Raw genomic sequence first — 14,194 nt, forward strand, 5'->3', positions numbered from 1 at the left:
CGTCCCATCCCATTGATGAACATTAAACTCATGCTACTAGAAGGGCAATAGTACCGTCATGTTGACTACATCTACAAGGAGTGTTCAAGAAATGGCAGGATCCTTTACATTTCTTTTACTATACACACTGCCAACCACAGAATGTGGTAAATCTACCCGTTCCTCTATTTACACTAGCTAATCAGAATGATGCCATCACATAGCGAATGATTAAAATGTTCGAGCAACATAAAACACATTTGAAACCTTTTGCTTTATATATCAATCTGGGTCACTTTTAGTATGATGGTGGTTTTAGAGCCCTAAACAAGATGCTATAGACCCCCCAGAGGTTAGCAATTCCCAACTATCCCGCTCTATTCATGTGGTTTGTCTGCATATAATCCTCACATGTACTGACAATTTAAATAATCTCAAATGTCATTGGGTAGTACACAGAGACATGTGGAGTTCCTGTAAAGTGTGATGAAAGGCTCAGTGACCTGACCCGCCCTGTAGAAAAGTGTTTACCAATAGTTCACACACATTATGAAATCAAGATCTTTTTTATTTTGTATTGCCTTTTTACAACCGTATCACTGACATAAGAATTTATTTTTTTTTTCTTATAAGAGGTTGCTTTCCCCCCCAAACAACTCTCACACACAAAGTCCAAATAAAAGTTAAAGACAGGGGGTGTTTCATTACAGTAGCGTCTTAAATGCTTGAAATCATTTTGGTAAAATAAGTAGCAAAACACTGAAACATCAAAACAAAATTGGCATTGTGTCTTCTTAATGTAGTTTAGTACAGGTGAATAACCTGCACATTGTGAGATAAAATAAAATAAAATAAAAATTATAAATTGGGCTTAAAGGATACTAAAACAATGAGAGAAAAGAGAAGAAAAAAAAAAAATAAAGGAGGAATTTCTTGGGGAATAGGTGGGAAAACACTACCCATCTCAGTATTGGTCCATGAAAGGCAACATGGGCATGTGTGGTGAGTGTGTCTGGGGTTGTACAGTGGGGATCATTTCATAGCTCGGTCCTACTCTATCACGTTAGGATGGTGTCGTCTATCTCTTCATTGGAGTCTGGCAGGCAGGCAATTTTTTTCAAGGACCGACGGTGACACTCTGACAGCAGGTCGTTACTCGCAGAGTCCAGAATGACAGTAATACTCTGAATTGTAGAAAGAGCAAAAAGGAACAATTAGAAAAAGCAGTCTTTTGCTATACAAGTTATATACACCGTTATATAATAGCAGAGAGTCTGTAGTCTGACCTGCATGGTTTCCTCTCCCTGTCGGAGTCGTAGCAGGTTGATGATGGTGTGTTCGCTCTGAGCTCTCACGCTGGTGTTCTTGTCCTTGGTGTTGTCTAGCAGACTCTTCAGGAGGGGCTTGATGAGATTGGCCTCCAAGGAGGGTGTTGCCGGTTCTTTAAACACCCACCACAGCACCCGCTCTGACACCAGTCTGATGTCACTGGACTGATTCTGAAGACACTGCATGGTCACACAGACAACAGACGTCTCAACACAAAAACATCCATCTACTACACACTATTGAAGCAGGTACTCATCACAGAATTCACTGTGTTATGTCAGTATTCACTGTGTTATGTCTATCAATCTGATATCAGCTTTCATTATAGGTTTTAATTATATAACTGAAGGCTTTGTGAAATTAATAAATAAAAAGAAACAATTCACACAAGTTTTTGGGGTTTCAAAAGCAAAACAAAAGTGGATTCAGCTGGGCCTGAATGGAATGGAAACGGCCTTGGCAGCTGGAGTTGAACAACCATCAATGAATGTATTCTATACTCCTCAAGCTTGGACTTTTCAGCCTGTGAATCTAAAAATACTTCATACTACTAAAACATTATCAATGCTACCCAAGGTAATATTGTAAGAAGTAGAAATACGGTCATAAAGTAACAAATGCTGAGCAACTGTTTGTCCTTAATACCATTAGGCCTAAATAAAACATAACATTTTTAAAAGCGGCATCATTTGATTTCTTGTGTACACACAACATTGTTTTGTTATCACCCTATACAGTGTTTGTGGTTGTGTTAGCCAACAGTTGTTTATTTACACATCCAGCAAGCATGGAGCAACATAAGCATTCATTTGGAGTCGTGTTTCTGGCAACCTGACAAATTCAAGTGTAAAGCCCCTGACACACCAACCCGACAGCCGACCGTCGGACTGATCAGTCGGCTCCCCAAGGTCCAAAAAGTGCCTCGGAACACACCGAAGCGACGCCGACTTGAGCATTTAATACGTCTCCGTAACAGCAGGCGGCGCTAGTCCGTATTGTCGGGCAAAAAATTCAAACCGCCAGCTGATTGGACAAACACGTCACGTGGGTCTGGTTTCTCCGGAAATTCAAAGCCAGACTGTCATGGCGGCTTGTTCGGAATACAACGTTATATTGTACTAAAATAGTTCACCGCAACGAGTTTCTGAAAACATTTTAAGCGAGAAATAGGCCATACAGTTGCTGAATCTGTCTCCATTTCAGATCGACAAAGGTCAGTTTAAAAGATTTTCCTCCGATTTTGAGAGACTCTAGTCACGCTCATCCCGCTTGTCATTTCCGGGTTAGCACTCCACCAATCAGATTAGCCATGGAGTCCGACTGCCCGCCATCAGACGCAATGTCAGGTCGGCCAAAATGAAGGCCGACAGCCCCTTGGATGTATGACAGCATGGAACACACCAAACAGACTCGAGTCACCGACCTCGCCAGACAGCCGATTATCGGCTTGGTGTGTCACTGACTTAGCATCCACTCATGTTCTGGGAGAGGGATCCCTCCTCTGCTGCTCTTCCTGAGGTGTCTTCCGTTTTTTTCCTGTAGGTTTGTCCCTACTAGCAACATCTTTTATATTACACATAGTCACTTGACCCATTATCTAACTATAAATCAAGGAACCTCTCTGTGTGTGTGTGTGTGTGTGTGTGTCCCCGATGTTTTTCAAATATCTCGAGAACCGTTCATCCGAACTACTTCACACTTGGCTTCCTGGCTACCCAATGAACTTGGCGTTTGGAATTTGGGGCAGTTTGGACAGTGTTGGATATTGGATATCGACAAACTGAACAAAACTAAACGGCCGCACAATAAAGGTTGAGAAAAAAAACTAAAACTGGCCTAACGCTGGCTTCACTTCATCCTTGTCTACATCACAGTAAAAGCCAAGCTTAAGTTCACTCAAAGCATTTCGCTAAGAGGAAAGTAAATAAAAAGGCATTTATTTGCCAACACTAGATATCAAACAAAAGCTAGATAGTAATCTGTGATTACTCCATATTTTAATAGTGATATTTGTGAGTATAATCTAATCACACTATATAATTATGCACAAAGCCAGAGCATAGGGTGAAGAACCTTTAAGTAACTTATTAGCACTCACTTCCTTACTTGTACAAATATAGAAAAGGGAAGTAAATAGCCTGTAATTATCAGTTTAATAAAACAGTTCCTGCTTTACCTTGACAAACTGTGTTATGATGCGCTGGGAAACACTACCGCCTCCCTCTGTTCTAAGGTGATGCCTCATCAGGTATCCCAATGCTCTGATCCCACTGGTGGCAATGGGAATCTGGAAGAAAAACAGAATCACAACATGAACTGACACACATGAGGGCAAAAGGAATAGCAGGAATAACAGGACATACAATGTAAGAGAACAGAAGAGGACACAGGATTGTAAACTACACTACTTTATTATTTCCATTCATTTCATTATGTAAAAAAGTGGGGGAATTACTGACAACTTGAATTTTTGAAATGTCTGTTGAATCTTACATAGGATAGTGTAATCTACAATATGCAGCACTTGTTTTCTGTGTGAATGTCAGTATGGTAAATATAAAGATACAGCCAGGTTAGACAGTTAGCTTAGCATAAAGACTGGCTCTGTTTAAAAGGTAAAAAGCATCTAAAGCTCACTCATTAACACGTTATATCTGGTTGGTTTGTTAGTTAGTTGTGCTTGTGGTCAGTTACTAGCTACAAAGAAAACCACGACCTGTGAATACGCTAGTTCCCAAAATATCAAACCATTCCTTTAAAAAGGTGACATACAGAAAATATTCATTGCAGCCATGTTTATCAGTCCATGAGATACGTGAGAAATACACTGTCAAAGAACAGAGTGCCACACAAACTTTCTTCTCACCCTGTCAGCAGTGGCGTTGGCCAAAATGGTCTCTGTCACAGTATCACAGTATTCCTTCCCACACAGCTTCTCGGGAGCAGACTTAACGGCTATGGCCATGGCCAAGCTACGGCCATGACGCACCATCCAGTCAACACCAGACACGTCCGCTGAGAGGAGGAAAAACATCGATTAGTTCATGCTCTCGCTGTTCTGCCGATGCACGGGGAGCAGCATGAGAACACCGGCAAAGTCAGACCTTAATGAAAAAATTTAATTGGACAAACACATCATGAGAAGTGCTACTATAAACATATTTATAAAAAGGACATGAAAAACACTGTTTGTGCTTAAACTAATTAAAAACACACATTTACTAAGTCACTATTATTTCGGTATGTACACCAAGACAATTGTTGTAATAAACAGCAATTAGGGGCACAATAAAATAGTCAGCCCAACATTATATGCAGAATGTGAGATGTGATGTGCTTTGCATATAAATACCAACCCAAGATGTGCTGAAGTAACACACTCTTCAGCTCCTCCTCTGACAAGAAGGCACACAGCTCACCAACACAGCCGGCCGACGCCATGCGGGTTGCATCCTACGCACACGCACACACACACACACACACACACAGGTTGAGCGTTGGTTATTTTCAAACTGACAGACGCTTTTAACCACCTTTTCAGAAAACCACATCCTCTCTGCCTGACTTCCGTTTTTCTATTGTGATCACAGAGGAAACTACAGCACAGAACTACTGTCTGTAAAATCCCTTCCAAGATTTCATACGTTTATACTTTATTTCATTGGTAATTACTTAATGTATTCAGCAGCTATTACGAGCCATTTGTTGGCACAGATTTTAAAAAGCTCTAAATCTGTGGCAACTCTACTTGCTGCTCCAATGCATCTGCTCCTTTCTGTCATACCTCATCGTGTCCCAGCATGCCTAGTAATGTGGTGGTGATGTTCTTGCGGATGGTTGGGTCCACTTTGGAACCGGCCCCCTGGATGACAAACCTTAAGGCTTGGAGCATAGTCTCCCTGTGAGGGGGTAAACAAGGACAACACAAGCATGAGAACGAGTTTTTACTAAAAATGATATCTAAAATCAACATGAACCAGACCACTGAACAGTGCTCTCTGGTGGACAAACTATGTAATGGTGACACTATGTTCAAATAACTGCAAATATACATGCACAGTACTGTGCAAAAGTTTTAGGCAGGTATGAAAACATGCTGTCAACTAAGAATGCTTTCAAAAATGGAAGTGTTAATAGTTTATTTTCATCAATTAACAAAATGCAGTGAATGAACAGAAGAGGAATCTAAATCAAATCAATATTTGGTGTGACCACCCTTTGCCTTCAAGACAGCATCAATTCTTCTAGGTACGCTTGCACACAGTTTTTGAAGGAACTCGGCTGGTAGGTTGTTCCAAACATCTTGGAGAACTAACCACAGATCTTCTATGGATGTAGGCTTCCTCAAATCCTTCTGTCTCTTCATGTTATCCCAGACAGACTTGATGATGCTGAGATCAGGGCTCTGTGGGGGCCATGCCATCACTTCCAGGACTTCTTGTTCTTCTTTACACTGAAAATAGTTCTTAATGACCTTGGCTGTAGGTTTGGGGTCGTTGTCCTACTGCAGAATAAATTTGGGGCCAATAATACGCCTCCCTGATGGTATTGCATGATGGATAAGTATCTGCCTGCATTTCTCAGCATTGAGGACACCATTAATCCTGACCAAATCTCCAACTCCATTTGCAGAAATGCAGTCCCAAACTTGCAAGGAACCTCCACCATGCTTCACCGTTGCCTGCAGACACTCATTATTGTACTGCTCTACAGCCCTTCGGCGAACAACCTGCCTTCTGCAGGTTGTTCTGGTTATACTTGAGTCGCTTGGCCTTGTTTCTATGTCGGAGGTATGGCCTTTTGGCTGCAACTCTTCCATGAAGACCTCTGGCCAGACTTCTCCGGACAGTAGATGGGTGTACCTGGGTCCCACTGGTTTCTGCCAGTTCTGAGCTGATGGCACTGCTGGACATCTTCCCATTTCGAAGGGAAATAAGCTTGATGCGTTTTTAATCTGCTGCACTTTCCTTGGCCGACCACTGCGTCTACGATCCTCAACGTTCCCCGATTTTATGCAAGTGTACCTATAATAATTGATGCTGGTTTGAAGGCAAAGGGTAGTAACGTCAAATATTGATGTGATTTAGAGGTTTTTTTGGTCACTCACTTTGCATTTTGTAAATTGATAAAAAAATAAACATTTATATTTTTGAAAGCATTGTCAGTTTACAGCATTTTTTTCACACCTGCCTAAAGACTTTTGCACAGTACTGTATATATACTGTATATATATATGACATTTCTGTATTGACATGTCTGTTATCAGCTGACATACTGTATGTTGATACAGATATATCTGTGATGAGTTAAAATCACCAAATAATATTGGCCTCTAGTAAAGAACATTTTGGGACAAATGTCAGATCACACAAATTATTTATGGGTGGTTTGATATTTTGATTTTGTGATGTGCCTCCTTTCCTTGTCTTTGCTTGTGACCATTTCCCACATATCATCCACAGTGTTACGGATCATCATGCTTCTCATATCTGAAACTTTTTGTCTTTTCTTCTCATGGACCGACTTCATTCCCACATCCTTCAGACCACTCAGGGCTCTTGTCTAACTTTTTCCACCATCCTCCCGGAACTGTCCCGAAATACAATCTAAGCCGTCCCGAAAGGAATGCGCACCGTCCCGAATTTAAGATCTTTATTTACCAGTATAGGTATCGGCTCCAATACTGCCTAAAACGCTGGTATCGGGAAGTACTGGAGTTAATGCACCGATCCGATACCCCGTAAGAAAATCTACGTTAAAGTACTTTATTTAGGTTCTTTTTCCGTTATAACTGACTGTCAAACTGGTTAATAAAAGAATGTTCTGGGGCGTTCATTGTTTGTGTTTTTTCATGATTCACAAAGAGTTTAACCTGAGCCAGACTGACAACAAAGTCAAAATCATATCACATATCCGTACAGGTATAGTAGTATACAGTTGTTAAAATACAATCAAAGATGACACACTGGTATTGGATCGGTACTCTGCATCGGCCGATACGCAACTTCAGGTATCAGAATCGGCAACGGGAAGCAAAAAATGCTATCGGGCCATCTCTACTAGAAACGGCCCTGCTAGCTGGGGCTTCTAAAAGTTGGAGGAGCTGCTGGACAAGATGCACCCGTCATGGGGAGAGGCGCAGCACGTTGACACGGACGAAATGTGATTGAGACATTTCTTTGCAGCTTATGTCCCATAGGGGATGAAGAAGAGTAAGTAAGGGGTTCACGTCAGTGACATGATTTGAGCAGTTTTGACTCTTCATAGTTAACATAACTTTATAACCTTATCGTCCGCTCACTCCCTGTAAACGCAAACGTCGGCTGCTGACCCCCAAATCCTTCTTGTCGGTTATTGTCTGGAATGCTGGAAGACTGTTTGTTATGTTTGCTGGTGCAGGTTGGCACAGTGTGTTTTTGTTGGTGTTTGTGGAGCCTGGGCTGTCTGTCTTTTTTACAGTGCGTTCAGGGGACAGGCAGCTCGTGATAGTGAGGAGATGTTTGCTGTATGTGACAAAAAAATTTGTAGCCTAAAAAAAAAAAGTGTGACATCGCTTAGAGCACCTTTAAAAAAATAGCAGCAGTATCCCACCACAGGTCGACATTGCCATGTACATGACTCTGACAGAGTGGTGGTGACCAGCGTCTGATTTTATGGGTCTAGCTGTGTGCCGTGTTTTCCTTTGAAGATTCATTTGAAGGCATTGCAGAGGTGAAAGACAAGTATCCACAAAAAAGAGATCCAAAGAATTAAACAGTTTATATCACGGAAATATATTTTTTATTTCTTACTCCTTTAATCATCTTGTGACCCCCTTAGTTTTATCTTGGGACCTGGGGTAAACAACAACAATCATCCCAAACGCAAATTTCAAAGCATGATTAAATGTAATTTAATGTGTTGTTTATCAAGGGGTCCGCGATATTAATAGCTAAATCATTCTGTTTCCAAAAATAGTTTGATTAGAGCAGTAGCTGACCGATTAATGTCTCCTCTATCTGAAGATTTCAGTATTAGTCTGCTATACAAGTGCTCACCTGACTCCTGAGTCCTCAGCATTGCGGATGGCAGAGAGCTGCTCGGTGAAGAGGGGGTCCACCTTAGTGTGGATGGAAACCAGTTGGCCCAGAGCCTCAGCAGCCTTCAGCCTCACCCCACGGCTCGAGTCCTGCAGGGCCTTCAGGAAGGTGGTCTGCAGCTGGGGCAGGAAGGGCTTCAGGGCAATGCCCACCTGGAGGAGGAATCCAGAGGTTAGCGCCAAACCTTGTCACTTCAGCCGTAGCCTACGTTAAAGTGGCCCACGCCGTTGTGAGGTTTTATACTTGTGCGCTGTTGTGCCTGCGTCAATCTTGCGTATCTGTTTAAGAGAATAGCAGAGCCGGTATGTGTGTATGCATGGGGAGAGTGTGACACTGATTAGCTTTGGAGAGAGTACCAACTCTAGAGGCATAGTGGGAGAAACTAAGTGCCTCCCCTGTGCGTTCTGACCACGGCGGGAAGCTGTAGCAAGCAGTTAGTTAAGTTAACCCTCTCCTTGATTTCATGTTGTTTATGGAGAAGGAGAAAGGGGGAAATGCGATGCTACCAAGCCATGGCCAAACAGACCAATCACAGTTGTTATGTATTGCGTCGCCGCGACGTGTAGTTACATTTCTGGGGAGCTGCATGTCAGCCTACGGTGTAGGTTCCGCATCTACGCCCTACGTACGAACCTACGGCGTAGATTCAACACAGAACTATAAATTGGGCATTAGCCTCCTGACTGATAATTTGATCATCTGTAGGGAGAAATTAAGGTGTTTTGAAGAGGTTTGGGCCATTTACGTCCAATGGGGAGATGCAGGTACAGACCTTTGCCAACAGCAGGGTGAGAGTCTCCAGCAGAGCGGTCTTCACGGTCCAGGCAAAGCGGTCTCCCAAGATACGAATGAGCGGTCCAGTGATGTTGACGACAGAGGGCCGCAGTGCCTCAGGGGAGGTCAGTTTGATGACCCCTCCTAATGCTTTGGCTGCCTCTTCTTTCTGCTCGGGGCTTCCGGTGAGGACACCTTCTCTCAGGACAGGCAGGATACAGGTCACACCCTGTGGAAACAGAGAAAATAACAGGAAATTATGAAAAGGGCTGCAACAGACAATCTTTTTTTATTTTTTATTACGGAGTCATTTGTCAATTCATGTTTTGCGACTAACTGCTTAATTGCTAAGTAAGGGCTTTTCCAGAGTCAGAATTTTGTCAGTCAAATCAGGTTTGGCGGTGGTCATTTCTTTTTTTCTCAAGTATCCAGTATCAAACAATGCGTTATTGAACTGACAGATTTGTGAACGAGGTTCGGCGGGACGTTAAGGGTGACAAAGAGGTTCAGTAAACATTGCAAGTTAGCCCTCCGGGCTAGTGTGTTCTAACTTTTTTAGCCAAGGGTAATACAATAAAAACAGGGAGGCTCTCTATTCTGAACCAGTATAACTAAGATGGCCAGCACACTTTTATTAACTGCCATATTGACAACAGCAGTGCATAACGCTCCAGCTTAACTTCTTTCATTTTTAGCCCAACTTAAATTTACTCAGAGCATTTCGCTAATAAGCAACCCAATAAAATAGCTTACTATATGCCGTGACATTTTTTGCCGACAGATATCAAACAAAAGCCAGCTAGTGGAATGATTTTAGCCCAGAGAGCGGTGTGAAAGTGAGGAGTGCTCACTCTGTCAAAAAAAACGACAGTCTACTGAGGGGACACTGACGGATGATTCAAATATTCAACTTTCAGGGTGCGCAAATCCTTGCATTTGTGAGGCTGGAACCAGTACATTTTTGCTTTATAAAAAAGGACTTAAACAATTACAACAATAGTTTATCAAGGAGGGTTTATAGTGTATTATTAACCAGGCTTAAACCATTCTCAGTTTTGACTGTCTGGCAGGTGTGGATTAGTTCCAGTAATCGAACGGTTTAAAGCTTGTAGAGCTAGATGTCAACACAGGAGCTTGGGAAAACGGAAGGATTCTGTAAAAGCTAGAAATACAAGGACCAAATCCCTGTGCGGTTACAAGGTCTCCATGTTTATTGTGTCAGGAGGAGCCTTCTTACCTTCTTGGGCAGACAGAAACCAGGCAGGTGCTGACCCTTAACGTCTGCAGCTGCTGATCTAATGTCTCGGTGCAGGTCATCAATCATAGCCAGCTGGCTGCTCGCATCCAGTTTCTATACAAGAAAAACAAACAACACTCAGGCCACGTTTGCCTTTTGATTAAGACATAACCAATGCACTGATCTGTACAGTTGTCTTTTCACCATAGTGTGCAGAAGCTATGGAACCATTTGTGTCAAATTGTCTTTATGCCAATGCCGAGACAATGTACAAACAATCAACACACCTTTGTAATGGAGTTGATGGTGTCCCAGCTCTGAGACAGGACCTCTGGGTTGGAGTCATTGAGAAGGCGGATGAGGCCTGACAGCAGGTTGCGAGTATGGGCGCTGTAGTCCAGGCGGGTACGGGCGAAGTAGGCATTGAGGATGGTGACAGCAGCCTGTCTGACGCCAGCGTCAGCGCCTCGCGTGGCCTCCAGCAGGTCATCGATGATGATCCGCTGGCCCACTTCATCCTCCACTGAGAGGATCACTGTTTGGCAGCTACACAACTCCTGAAGCAAAGACAACACACACAGGGGTCATGGTTATGAGTAAAGAACAAAAGGCTCAAACACAACAGCAGCAGTAGACATCAAAGCTTGTGAATGCCGGTATTACCTGGGCTTCATCTTCTGTTCCCAGCTTTCCTTTGAGGGATGAGAGGAGGGCGGGCAGGATGACCCCTAGGTGGCGTGTGAGAGCGTCTCCAGCCACAGCAGACAGGAAGGCCAGCACACGGGTGTTCACAGGAGGAGCAGTCAGCTGGTACGACCAGAGGGGACGATCGCTTTAGTCAGATACAGCTACAAACAATAAGGAGGCCTAAAAAAAAAAAACAGGAAACCTTGACTGTGACACTTTACCTTTGGGACCAAGTAAGGCAGCACAGAGCGACTCTTCACCGCCATGACTTGCTTCAGGCCATCCAAAGCAAACTCAGCTGTCTCCTCGTCATCCTGAGAGAAAATAAAACATTCATTGTATTAAAAGCCAGACTGAAAACTTAAGAAAGCTATCAGTATTAGGCCTTTAACAAACAGCTCGCTCCCTCACCAGCTGTTTGAGCAGGGTAGGCAGAATGTCATCCAGCGCCTGGTGACCGATGGTTGCATGAAGCTGCTCAAAGGTTTTGGCTGCAGCCTCTCGGACCTCCTCCAGCGGGTCACAGAGAGCCTTCCTCACTGTGGGGACCAGCGACTCGGAGAACACCAGCACCTGCAGTACAAACACCATCAGCTTCATAATGTTTTTATGTCTGTTGAAATTCCCAGACTCCTGGCCTAAAACGCATGAGTTAAAAGATTTGTACTTAAATTTACACCTTGATATTCAATACTTTGACTGTAAATACAGAAAAGACTTGTGGTTTTAAATCTACAGGACTGATGTAGAAGATTTGATGTGGAAGGATCAACAAGTTAGCCTTATGCTTTGCCTCACTTTGAAGAACTTGCTATATACTGTACAGTAAAAAAAATATATATATATATATCTATCTATCTGGGTTTGTTTACAATATTGCATTTGCAATTTGAATATTATCAGAGATTGTTTAGAACTGAGAAGCTCCAACTCAGAGAATTGTTCATATTACATAGCCATATTTATTCTGCTTTTATAACACTGCAATATATTTCTTGTCCTGCCTATACACCACCTGTCTATTCTTCGCATTGCACTTTTCTGCTTTTTGTTTGCACTTCTGGTTGGACGCAAACTGCATTTCACTGTCTTTGTACTTGTACTCTGCACAATGACAATAAAGTTGAATCTAATCTAATCTAACCTAATTTGCCTGTATCTGTGTCCTGTGGGTTTGTCCACTGCCATGCCTCTTTAGGAGACTAGCGGCAGGTCCTGAGTGTATTGATTCCAATCGGAGAAGTGAATGTGAACACAGATTATGACCAATTATCATTGTCAATTGAATTATCTGATGTTCGGTAAAAAAACTCATGCGAATAAAGCTGGTGAAAGTGTGTTTCCATCCAACAGCTTTAAAGCGAATAAAAACCTGTGCGTAATGACTTCACATGCTGTTTTGCGATTAAATTGGTATATCGAATTGATTAGAGACATTTTAAGGTGTTTCCATTCATTTTCGCACTGAATCACACAACATTCAAGCAAACTTTTGCGAACAAAGTTTTGCTAGACAAAAGTAGTTGTTGTTGTTAATATTAGAAGCCAAGGAAGCTCCGATGGGCCTTTGGCCGAGGATCTGATCCAGCTCATCAAAAAGGTGGAACTTGCCTTTTATTTTCCCTCCGGCACCGCTGAGAGACAACTCTCCTTTTTGAGACATGTATCGCTGTTAAGAGCGCCTTCCATTTACTCCAGAGGACGTCCCACGGCTTGTCATAAACTTTGTTGGTCATTTCTTTCGCGAGTTCCTGATAAATTATAGCATTTTCTTAGATTTTAGCAGTTAAATTTTGCCCGTAAATTAAATTCAAAAAGTCTGTCTCCTCGTTCGTCCACTTACATCTGTCTTTGTTGACACCTGTCGTTGTGCAGACAGAGCGGAAATACTGGGCGGAAATGAACTAAAACTTCTTCTTCGTTTTGTGACGGGTTGCAACCATAAAATTACCTAAAACTTAATTTCAATTCATTAATTTATTCGGCAAATAACGTTTCCATCAGCGTTTATCCCATAAGCCGTATCTCGATCAAGAGAAAATCCGGTGAGACCGAACGTATTTCCTATGAGTCGATATTCATGAAATTCTACCTAATTTTACTGTTTTCATAAGGCATTTTTCATTCGATATCACTTAATTCGGACAAAAACGTGTGGATGGAAATGTAGCTATAGTCACGAAAGTAAATATTGGGCCCATTTTTCACAAGCCACATATCTCCTGAACATTCTGACAAACTGGCATTTTTGAGACGTACATATCAGGAGAACAGGAACTTGGTTTGAGCCCGTCTTAGCAACAAACTCTCGCGAGATCTGACAAAAATAAACAAAGATAAGCTAATGTCCACTAACGTTTGTGAACGGCGTAACAAAACTCATTTACCTAATGCTACATATGGCTTCAAACTAAATACCTAATGTTGGCAAAAGAAAATGATAAATTATACAAATATAACTCTCATTCATCTACACGATGCTCACTACACTTTCAAAAGAGGCCACGCTCCTTTAGGAGACAGGAAGTGTGTACAGTTTCATACCACTGGTATGCAGCATGTCTTTAGTTATAGAGAATCTTTGATATTATCTTATCAAGAGACTCAATAGCATTTCTTTTCATAGAGTGAGAACTTTTGAAAGAGAGGGGGACATAAAATCATGGTGAAAAACCTTGTTTTAACTGATCTGTTTCTTTAAAAAAAAAAAGGTCTATAAAACCCCAAAAAAGGAAACTTTATGACGATTTTTTGAGGATTATAGCTTTGAATCCTGGGAGCATCTCTGGGGTTTTATCTTTTTAAATAAATAAAATTATTCTAATGGTGTTGGTGGTGTGTTACAACATCTGTGTGTGACTCACCGCATCCTTGCTGGTGGACTTCATGATCTCACTGAGGCCGATGCAGACTCCCTGCCTCTCGTCACTCTTGTCAGAGCGCAGGCCCTCCTCCAGGATGGGAATAATCTCAGGGAGAATCTTCTCTCCCAGTTTCCTCACGAGATCACCCAGCGTCCGAGCAGCGATCTAAAACCACACCGACACAGCGTCAGTAAAAGGCTCTGTGGAGGTACTTCAAAAAACACTACTGACAGTCGCCAACCGGG

General features: G+C 42.3%; 1 protein-coding gene across 1 annotated transcript in view; it reads right to left on the minus strand.

Annotated features, from left to right (window-relative positions):
* Positions 1-529: 529 nt before the first annotated feature.
* Positions 530-14,194, minus strand: part of gcn1 (GCN1 activator of EIF2AK4) — a 36,745-nt gene continuing 23,080 nt past the window's right edge. The window contains exons 44-57 of the mRNA XM_039802741.1: positions 13,950-14,114; positions 11,497-11,658; positions 11,307-11,399; positions 11,062-11,205; positions 10,686-10,955; positions 10,399-10,512; positions 9,160-9,390; positions 8,346-8,539; positions 5,093-5,207; positions 4,665-4,761; positions 4,175-4,323; positions 3,485-3,595; positions 1,266-1,487; positions 530-1,163 (exon numbers count right to left, since the gene is read on the minus strand). Of these exons, the coding sequence (XP_039658675.1) occupies positions 1,038-1,163; positions 1,266-1,487; positions 3,485-3,595; positions 4,175-4,323; positions 4,665-4,761; positions 5,093-5,207; positions 8,346-8,539; positions 9,160-9,390; positions 10,399-10,512; positions 10,686-10,955; positions 11,062-11,205; positions 11,307-11,399; positions 11,497-11,658; positions 13,950-14,114 (2,193 nt within the window). The 3' untranslated portion in view covers positions 530-1,037. The remainder of the gene's footprint in view (positions 1,164-1,265; positions 1,488-3,484; positions 3,596-4,174; positions 4,324-4,664; positions 4,762-5,092; positions 5,208-8,345; positions 8,540-9,159; positions 9,391-10,398; positions 10,513-10,685; positions 10,956-11,061; positions 11,206-11,306; positions 11,400-11,496; positions 11,659-13,949; positions 14,115-14,194) is intronic.

The sequence above is a fragment of the Perca fluviatilis genome, chromosome 6, assembly GCF_010015445.1.
Source record: "Perca fluviatilis chromosome 6, GENO_Pfluv_1.0, whole genome shotgun sequence".
In the NCBI taxonomy this organism is placed as follows: domain Eukaryota; kingdom Metazoa; phylum Chordata; class Actinopteri; order Perciformes; family Percidae; genus Perca; species Perca fluviatilis.